The following is an 11,045-nucleotide window of genomic DNA, read 5'->3' as shown; positions in this document are numbered from 1 at the left end:
AAGGCCAGGAAGAAGGTCTTTAGTTTTATGGTTAATGTATTCAGGAAAGTGAATCTCCATTATTGTTACTTTCACCAAAGTATTGTTTGTTTTGGTTATATTTGATGACCAACACTATTAAACTGTTTTTAATGCTGGAATGTTCTGAGTCAATAAAACTGTGCAGGTAGTTGTTTTAAGAGGAAGTACAACAGGGCCACTGACCTCTCTTAACACTAATCAAGAGAAAATTGAAAAGGTTCGACCCCTCGAAAAATGAAGGTATTGGCAAAAGGTAGGGAAGGGCCATAAGGCGAGAGAAAATGAAAAGTCTACCTCGCAAGCTGAATGCCGTTCGGGTTGGAAGAGAACAAAAGTTGACCAAGGGAGGTCAGATAGGAATGTTGAAAGTAAGGCATCTGACAGAAGTGGAAGCAGTGTCAGGCTCGGCTAGGGGATCCACAGGTGAAATTCACGCTCCTGAGTTGAGAGTCTCTGTGTTTACCCTTTTAGTTGCCTCTTCTTCTCTCCGCACCCACAGAGGGGAAAATAAAACTGTCAGTACACCATCAGGTAGGAAATAGAGTATTCTGTTGTCTTACCTCATAGTACAAGAATCCAGTGATAACATAATTTTCACGAGAAATGGACGTGGGGTTTCCTAAATGACTATAATAATGGCATGTGGCCTCCTCCGAAGAGGCCTGGTGCAGATCTTTCGAGCTGACGCGGTATATGCGACCTACACGTCTATGAGAATGGGGCCCTACCTTTGATGAATTCTAATGATAAAGCTGGTGCACACACACATACCCACACCCAGCCCCCGAGCTATTGGAATTGACCAGTGCAGGTTAAAATCCCTGACCCAGCAGGGAATCGAACCTGGGACCACCTGGACCAAAGGCCAGCATGCCATGGAGTTGGACTCATTATTGATTGATTTGTACATATATAGTTACTTGTATATCCTACAATATTTATAAAGATTACTGAATATGCAGTGCTCATTATCTCAGCTGTCTGACTCGTTGGCTGAATGGTCAGCATACTGGCCTACAGTTCAGAGGGTTCTAGGTTCGATTCTCGGCTGGGTCGGGGATTTTAACCTTCATTGGTTAATTCCAGTGGCCCGGGGGCTGAGTGTTTGTGCTGTCCCCAACATCCCTGCAATTCACACACCACACATAACACTATCCTCCACCACAATAACACGCAGTTACCTACACATGGCAGATGCCACCCACCCTCATCGGAGGGTCTGCCTTACAAGGGCTGCACTTGGCTAGAAATAGCCACACGAAATTATTATTATTATTATTATTATCTCAGCTGATATTTATTACCACTCTTTCATCTTATTTCTCTTAGTACTAGTGCAATTTATTTTTATATTGCTCTTTAAGCATCAGTTATGTTATTGTAGAGCACAAATGACAGTGTGATATGTCACACCAGTTTTAGTAGAGAGGAGTTCTTCAATCCATGGTGAATGAAATACAAACATTGGTGTGTACAGGACATTTTGAGGATTGTCATTTATATCAGAATTTGGTATTTGCAGCCTGCATCATTCTTTAAATGCTTAGCACACAAATCAGATGATGTTATAATGAGCTAAAAAGTTGTATGGAACTGCATCTGTTCATCATGTGTGCTACTGTTATCAGTAGATCTTCCCAAGTAATTTTTCAGGTATTTTTGAGCAGCTTTGTGTCATGTAGACAGCTTCTCTTTGACCATTATAGCCACATCTCACATAAATATTCATATGGGAGCTGTTGTGATTTATTCCTGCTTTTCCCTTGGTAATTACTTCAGGATGTAAAAATACTACAAGGTGATCCATTAGGTGAAATTACATTATGACAACCAAGTTATGAATGACTATAACGACTATCCTATTCAGTTGACTGCATTTGACTCTCCTTTATCTACATCTTAGGAATTGTTTACAGACATGTCCACCAAGTGTATCCTTCCATAGTGTGTTGAGCCATTATGTTTTAACCACCCTTGTGGTTGATGGACCTCAGGGTTCATATCTAGTTCCATCTTTACAACTGAATTGCTATTGCTGAGCGACCCATAATCATACCATTTTAAATAAGTCCTTTCTCAGAAATTGGGGCCAGGTAATAAACTATTATAGTAAGTTCAAGGAAGCTAAATATATACATGCAAACTGTTAATGTTATTTGTTCATTTGTGTTCCCACAAATTTAATTTGCTTTTCATCTGAGCAGAAAGCGTAATTATTTCTAAGAATTTGGAACAGTAAATGACTGCCTTAATATCTAATATTTCAGCATAAATATTTCATCCATTATATCACTGAAATTTTTGAACAGTAGGTTACAATTTAGTTTCTTTTAGAAATTTATAGTAGATTTCACATCACAAAATGAGGAGCTTTTAAGGATTCCATTCCTTTAGTTTTTATCAGCATATAAACTCACTTAAAATTGCAGTCTCAATAAAATCTTTATTATAGACTACTCCTCATTGTAGAGGAATTTACTACAGTTCTCCTAGGAATAATTTTAAAATGTTAAGAAATACTTTTCTTTCTCAAACAGATTGATTGTTCTTCTACTGATTCATGTTCGATTTGGGAAATCACAGAATGTGGTGGAGAGAAGTCACGGGTGTACTGTGTGATAATAGAATGCCTCACTGCTTTAAATTAAAGATATACTGAGCAGTTGCACTGTATGAAGTGGAATGCCGACCATCGGACAGAAGTACTGAATGCCAACTGTATGCAGTGGAGATGCAAATTCTTTGCTAGGTGATGGACATCTCCCTAATTGACCCTGTTGCCAGCAACTTGATTCGGCAATAAATGTGCATTGCGCCAGTTATAGAAAAAATGCAATCGAAGTACCAGCTTTGGGCATAGTTACTGACTCTTCACTTTAATATCGATGGTCAACAACTGCATGGATGACTTGAAGCAATACTGGCAAGACACAATAAACACATGAAGATCGTCAGCTTGAGACCTAATGATGTTCATGAGTTTGTTTAAAAGGGCATTCAAAGATCTGAAAAGCATATTCTGAATCAGTGGTACAACACCAAGATGATGATGATGGTGGTGATGATGATGATGATGATGATAACCACTAATTATAACTGCCAAGAGTGGTGGTGATTATTGTTTTAAGAAAAAGTACAACAAGGCAACCATCCTCTATATAACACTAATCAGAGAGAAAAAATTGAAGGGATCCAACACTTTGAAGAATGAAGGTACCGGCCACAGGAAGACAAGGGCCACAAAGGGCATGAAAATGAAAGACTCCCTAGGCATCGAGTGATCTAATACCGCCAGGGCCGGAAAAGAACAAGAGTTGACCAAAGGAGGTTGGATATGGTAGATGAAAGTGAGGAGCCTGGCACAAGTAAGTTGAAGCAATGCCAGGACTCAGCTAAGAGCCCCATGGTCGCCAACCCACACTCCCAAATTGAGAGCCCCTGGCGTCCTTTCTAATTGCCTCTTGCAACAGGCAGGGGATACCGTGGGTGTAATTCTACTGCCCCCATCCACAGGGGGATAACTGCCAAGACAATTTTATTTAGTTTGCTCTGATTCAACTTGCCTTTATATTGTAACGTTAACTGTATAGTGCAAGGATAGTGTGCCTGTCTCTTACATGGAAAACCTGGGTTTAATTCCCAGCTCATCATAGGATTTTAGTCCTGGACTGATGGTTGAATGGAGTTGTTCAGTCTCAGCAATCAATCAATGATCTGCATTTAGGGCTGTCACCCAGCTGGCAAATTCCCTATCAATTGCTTACCTAGCATTTTCTTAAATGTTTTCAAAGAACTTGTAAATTTATTAAACATTTTCCTTGATAAACTATTCCAATCCCTTACTCATCATCCTATAAATGAATATTTGCCTGAGTTTTCCTTCTTGAATTCAAACTTTATCTTCACATTATGATCTTTCCTCCTTTAAAAGCCTCGCTCAAGCTTATTCAACTACTAATGTCATTCCACGCCATCTCTCCACTGACAGTTCGGAATATACCACTTACTTATTGTAGATAAATGAGGTAATCCACCTTATCACTACTACTTCAATTTATTTTAATCATGGTACTAGTTTTGGCTTATTGATACTAGATCATCATCAATATGGTCTTACAACACTTAAAAAACAAATAAGCTATACATTTACAAAAATATATAGCATAATATACATACATACATACATACATACATACATACATACATACATACATTATCATTATAGACTGTTATGCCTTTCAGCATTCAGTCTGCAAGCCTCTGTGAATTTACTAAACGTCGCCACAATCTTCTATTCGCAACTAGTGTTGTGGCCTCATTTAGTTCTATGCCTCTTATCTTCAAATCGTTAGAAACCAAGTCTAACCATCGTCGTCTTGGTCTCCCTCTACTTCTCTTACCCTCCGTTGCAGAGTCCATTATTCTCCTAGGTAACCTATCCTCCTCCATTCGCCTCACATGACCCCACCACTGAAGCCGGTTTATGCATACAGCTTCATCCATCGAGTTCATTCCTAAATTAGCCTTTATCTCCTCATTCTGAGTACCCTCCTGCCATTGTTCCCACCTGTTTGTACCAGCAATCATTCTCGCTACTTTCATGTCTGTTACTTCTAACTTTATCCTGGGTCCACCCAGCTTTCGCTCCCATAAAGCAAAGTTGGTCTGAAAACAGACCGATGTAAAGTTAGTTTCATCTGGGAGCTGACTTCCTTCTTACAGAATACTGCTGATCGCAACTGCGAGCTCACTGCATTAGCTTTATTACACCTTGATTCAATCTCATTTACTATATTACCATCCTGGGAGAAGGAGAACACACAACCTAAATACTAAAGTCAGGACGTGACTACAGTAACCCACAAACATGAACCATTATAGTATAATACTTAAAAATAGTTCTGATCTAATATTCAGTATACACTGAAATAAGTCATTATCTTGAGGATGTAACACAACACTTAAAAATTCTTCTGATTTATTGGTGTATTTCAATAAATATAAATCACTGTCTTGAAGATCTATAAATAATTTGTTGAACCCTTGTATAAAATTAAAAGCAATTGGTGAAAACTTAAGATAGAATGTACTGATGTTAATTTCAGACACGTAAGGCACATGGTTTTATTTTTCCACCTGTGATGACCACAAAGATGACAGGGCCCGATTCGCCTTTCTTCCATATGCGTGGAAGCTGGAAACTCATGATACTTCACCAAAAACAAGCTGACATCCTTTGGCACACTTTTCATGGCTGCTCACAGTCAAAGGTGGCTTTCCATCAATTCAAAAGACAAGTCAGTCAGGAAGAACCTTATTCTGTGCAATTTCTCAGGATTAAAATGATCATTGAATTCATTCCTGCTATATCCAGGAAAAGGAGGATCATATAAGACTTTTTATTTGTAAAGTGATATCCAGATAGTGAAAAAATACAGCTAATGTCCATCTTCTTGTGATTCGAGAAGTCAAGTAAGATGCTGACATTTGACCTACTGTGTCAACTGCTCCCTTTTTCGCATTGTAGTCAAGGTTCACGGCTGCTTTATTGGTGAAAAAATGAAAATCCACAGCCTGTTTCCAGTCATTTGACCGGGTCAGGAATGGAATGAATGAAGCCTTCATCTAGCGATGAGGATAGGAATTGTGCTGGCTGCCGAAACCTGTTGCACTCCTCTGGGACAATGATTAATGAATGACAGATGAAATGATATCGGAGAGTGTTGCTGGAATGAAATATGACAGTGAAAACTGGAGTACCCAGAAAAAAACCTGTCCCACCCCTGCATTGTTCAGCATAAATCTCGCATGGAGTGACCGGGATTTGAGCCATGGAATCTAGCGGTGAGAGACCGGCGTGCTGCCACTTGAGCCACGGAGGCTCTCTTGCCTTATTGGTGTCCTTGTCAATTATATGGGTGTCATGCAATAATACACCCCGTGTGGGTTTTGTCATCACCTACATTGTACTGGAACCCAAACATATAGGACTTCAAAATTCTTGTTTTGCTTGGCATAAATTTGGGTGGTATTTCTCTTTTGTTCTTTTTAAGACTACCTAAAAATGTGAGGTCATTTTCATGAAGATACATTGTCAAAAATGCCAAAAACATATCAGATGTAAGGCTTTTCAGGCGTTTGCTCTATTAACGAGCATTTTGTCTTAGGTCTGACGCTAGACTCATCAGAATGGGATGTGTCAGACCCTACCCACTGACGCTGGGGTGTATGCAGGTGAACTTATCAGAAGCCCTTATAAGAAGCACAGTCTGATAACTGCATACGGGAGATAAATCTCCACAATGGAGTTATTGCCCGCCTAGCAATTCCGAATGGAAAATTCTAAATTCCCATGGAGGGAATTTAAAATTTTCCATTTGAAGATACGTTGCCAACTCATAACTGGAATAATAGTTGTCGGTGGTAACATTTCAGTTTGAATTTTGAATCGAAGTAGTCAGTCTTTCTACACTGGATGCCACAAAAAGACCTGGTTTCTGAATTCTGCAAAACAGCTGAAAATTAGATGTGTAATATGTTTTGCTGTCACATAGGGCATATATTTTTATGCCATATTTGGCTTGTTTGTTGGGCATATACTGCATGAAACTGCAGTGCCCTCAAAATCCTACAAGCATTTAGTCTACTGTGATGAACTTGCTATGCAAATAATTCAGTTGACAATTATTGTGGAAGCTTGTATGCAATTCCCTAATAGCTGCTAACTTATCACATTGTTGTCATTCTTGACGAGTGTGCACATTATCAAATCGAAGGGCTTGCATCAAAACAAAACCGCTTGAGACTAAATACCTCTAGGATAGACATACCAGTGCCATCTACTTTCCATAGTTCTTCAGCACTAGTGTGTCTTCCTTTTTTCACTCTTGAAAGGAACAAAAGAGAAATACCACCTGAGTTTATCCCGAGCAAAACAAGAGCCGACTGTTCTCATTGTATCATTACAGTATTTCTTTCATAAAATATGGTGGTGGAGTGCAATTTGTCAATAAAATTATTAGTGTATGCAACCATTTTGTCAATTATATCAAAATCAAATAATTTTGGAAACACACCAAGTTCAGTTCTAGTATCCCTAGAAACTCATTTTGGACCAGGAGAAGATTTTACATTATCTCTCGACCTGGTTTTACCTAGTTCAGTAACCAGTTTTTTACATCAGATGGTGTCCAATTTACTCAAATAAAATCTTGAAAGCATATCTATTGTCAGATTTGCCTGCTCCCAAATTCACTGACTGAACCATATCACTACCCTCTTCTTCCTCCACGACAACAATGTGTCTGTAATCGTCGTCCTTGTCCTCATGGAATTCAGTTTGAAGATGTGGATTATCATTGGAAATCTCTGGAAGAAATTGACTAATGTCTTCCATGGTTACCAATCTTTCAGCTCTTTCAAAAGAAATAGATATGTAATAACTTTTGAATGTTTGTTAAGAAACAATACACGAACAAAACAAAAGGAATCTCATAAATTTACGGTAATGAAATTGATCTGAAACATATTTCCCAATGTGAAAAATAATATTGGAATGTTCATAGCAAGAAGAGTTACTATAATCTAATTTTAATTTTAGTAGTATTTATTCTGTACAGTCACTATTCAGCAGGTTCTTCAACAGCTGAAGATGACCTATTTCCAGGTCGAAATTGGTACTGTCCTTTTATATAAATAATATTGACACTATGTAAAATAAAGTGTTGATTAGGTGGAGAACTCATCCTTCATACTTGTGTGCAAGAAGAGTTATACGAATAATACTTGCATCATGATGGACAAGCTGAATGATCTATAAAACGAGCACACATAGAGTGATCCTACACCAAGTGTGAAAGAAACTGTTACAGAAGCAAAAACGCGCTTCCCTCAGTGCGGCGTCATGGTACCTCTGAACTTCCACAGCCCATATACGACTGACAGGAGGCAGATAAGCATCAATTGAGTTTAAATCTAGTGGTGATATAATGAACATAGCATACCTTGGCTTCCAAAGCTGGTAATAACTACATTCATCAGCAAAGTGAAAAGAAATTAATTTGCTGCACTGAATGCTGATGCATGCCCACTGGAGGGTTAAGAGAAAGTACAACTGCCGACTATCCTCTCAACACTAATTAGAAGGAAAAAGGAACAAGGTCTGACCCTTTGAAAACTGAAGGAATCAGCCAAATAGACAGAAGGAACATGAAGTGCATGAAAATAAGATACCCTAGGCCTCGCAAACCTAACACTGTTGGAGTTGGAGGAAGAGAACAAGAGTTGACCAAGGGAGGTCAGATAGGAAAGATGATAGTAAGGAGCCTGGTACAAGCAAGTGGAAGCAATGCCAGGCTCAACTATGGGCCCCTTGGTCACCAAATCACTTTCCCAATTTAAAAGTCCCTGCGGACTACCCTTTTTGTCACCTCTTGCAAAGGGCAGGAGATATCATAGATGTACTCTACCATCCCTCCCCACAAGAAGAGTTCTCTGTTCAGTAATGCAAACATCATGGGATGGAATTTATATTCTGAAGTCAATAAGAAGAAATTCTCACATTTTTGACCTCCACATAACTTTGTAAGGATTGTAATACCAACTTCTCGGGTTCAAATGGTGCCAAGTATGAGTGGCCAAAATTAATATTTAGACTGTCATATCACTGAATTTTCAAACCAAATTAAGTTTTCAAATTTTGGGCCATTGCTTTGTCATTTCTTTTTTAAATTTTTAAATCAGACCATTTGTTATACAAATGTAAGGTGTCAAATGCTGTATCTTTGGAAATCTTAACACCCTCATATTTCGTTTGGTTTTGAAGTTATTAATCACAAACAAAATCGTATACCTTAAAAATCACTTAAAATGACTGCATCCAGGAGACTAATGGATTCTGTTTTAACACAGAAAGAGCTGTTAGGCATAGGAGGTATGAGTAGGATCAATATTCAGTATTCAGTATTTCGTGCACTTTTTTCTGTTTAAGAAAAAAGTAGAAAGCTCCAAAAATACAGGAGATTGTGGAGGCACATGGTTTGTTGTGAGGCACTTGTGACCAAAATGCTGAAAAGACCTCAGTTGTGAAAAAGTTATGTATGTATGTATGTATGTATGTATGTATGTATGCAATTATCTATTTACTCATTGATTACTAATTGATTATGTTTTTTAATTACAGTTCATGATGTGTACTGGGAAATAACGCGGCTGAGAAAGGAGATGGTGCTTGCCCGCCTTGGTCTTGCCCTTTCATCCTAAGGAGAAATGATAGAACAGGGGACCTGCAGTTATCATGTGCGAGATAAATTACCTCGTTACAACTTAATAGCCAAAGAGATCAACATTGTGATGTAATATAATTATATTGATCCATATCTATATGAAGTTTTACATGCCACAATAACAGTATCTGCCAAAAACAGAGAAAAACAATGCACGATGTGAATAGCATTTGAATACATTTCTGCTGTATTCATTCTCAGTCTTTCTATGGTGAATATACTATGTTATTTTTAGAGATTGTTACACTTATCAGGCAGTAATTAATGATTTCATCATTAATGGCATCTTGTTTATATTGTAGAAATTTGCTAGATATTTTATTCATTTAGAAAAAAATATACATATATATACATATTGAAATTAGAATAATACTTGTGCATTTCCAAGTATTTGTATGTACAAAGTTAATATACCATATATGTTGCTACATTACTAAGTAGAGAAATATATTTATAGAATGTTATTATCTATGTTCTGTTCTTACCCTTGCAAAAGACATTCATAGATACCAGGTATGGTACAAACCAATAGCTATGTCTGTCAAATATTTTATGTTTTATATGTCTTCCTAAGAAAAGAAAGAATGTGTCTGCTATGATAAAAGGACTTCCAAAATTGAATGAAATCCCTATCACAAAAAGCATTATTTAAAAAAAAATAAACTTGAGGGAAGCCAAGTAAAATTGGCATTGTGCCAAACAAATTAATTCCTTGTTTAAATTTTGTAGTTTTTAATGATATTTATATTGGCCTTATAGGTCATGTGATTTACTGATTGTTGTTATTGTTGTTTTCATCAGTGCAACTAATACTATTATCAATATGATATTATACCAAAATTAGGTGGTAAAATATTTGCAATAAGATCTTTAAAATACTGCATCTGCAAACCCAGAAGATGTATATGATAATTTCTTGAATGAATGTGTACATAATATAAGTTGAGCAGTTAGAAAAAGAGAACACACAATAAAGCTAACAGATATCAGTTTGGATATACCTATTAAATATCGTTACAGTGCCACATGAACAAACCAAGAATCATTTCAACCAGGTTAGACATCTGGCAGCCATTTTGAACCATTTTAGAGTACTGATGATATATACTGTGTATTAAAATCTTGTATTTTAATTAGTTTATACAACCCATTAGAGTCCTGGAATTCATTAATTATGCAATGTACGTAAACATTACAACCATATAAACTCAAACGTATTTTGAGACTAGATAAACGTTCCAGTGTTACTGACATAAAAACAAGATCATATGTAAAACAGGCAAAATAAATAATGTCTAAATATTTCTTGTGTTTAATATATAGTTTTTCATCTGGCCTACTTAGTCCTGTCCTAAGAAACTTTTAAAATGTCATTTCCACATCCCTATTCCAGTTATTTTTATTTATTTTTTATTTCAGTACTTGCTGATCTGTGAGTGAAAGTGCCGTCATTGATGGAAACACAGACTGTAGTAGTTACAGTGGATGCCTTCCTAAACTGACTGACCCAGTCACTAATGTCGCTTCCACTTTACCACGATCGCAAGTACCCAAGCTGCATCTCACCCCACCCTGTTCGTGAACAAGATGTAACTTATTTCTAGTGATGGGCAGTCTGAGACAGTATCCTGAGATTTCTCAAGAACAGTGCAAGCACCTGTTTCTTGCGGGACATTTCGAAAGATCTTGAGAGTGTTGTTCCCGCATTGTGCAGTGAACAACATGTCGTAGGCCTACAGG

General features: G+C 37.4%; 1 protein-coding gene across 5 annotated transcripts in view; it reads left to right on the top strand.

Annotated features, from left to right (window-relative positions):
* Window positions 1-10,607, top strand: part of LOC136866122 (guanine nucleotide exchange factor for Rab-3A) — a 674,264-nt gene extending 663,657 nt beyond the window's left edge. For all 5 annotated transcript variants that reach the window (XM_067142812.2, XM_067142813.2, XM_067142811.2 and 2 more), the window contains one exon: window positions 9,203-10,607. In XM_067142812.2, the coding sequence (XP_066998913.2) occupies window positions 9,203-9,282 (80 nt within the window). In that variant the 3' untranslated portion in view covers window positions 9,283-10,607. The remainder of the gene's footprint in view (window positions 1-9,202) is intronic.
* Window positions 10,608-11,045: the final 438 nt, after the last annotated feature.

The sequence above is a fragment of the Anabrus simplex genome, chromosome 3 (assembly GCF_040414725.1).
Source record: "Anabrus simplex isolate iqAnaSimp1 chromosome 3, ASM4041472v1, whole genome shotgun sequence".
Classification (NCBI taxonomy): domain Eukaryota; kingdom Metazoa; phylum Arthropoda; class Insecta; order Orthoptera; family Tettigoniidae; genus Anabrus; species Anabrus simplex.
This window is presented reverse-complemented; position numbering and strand designations above follow the sequence as displayed.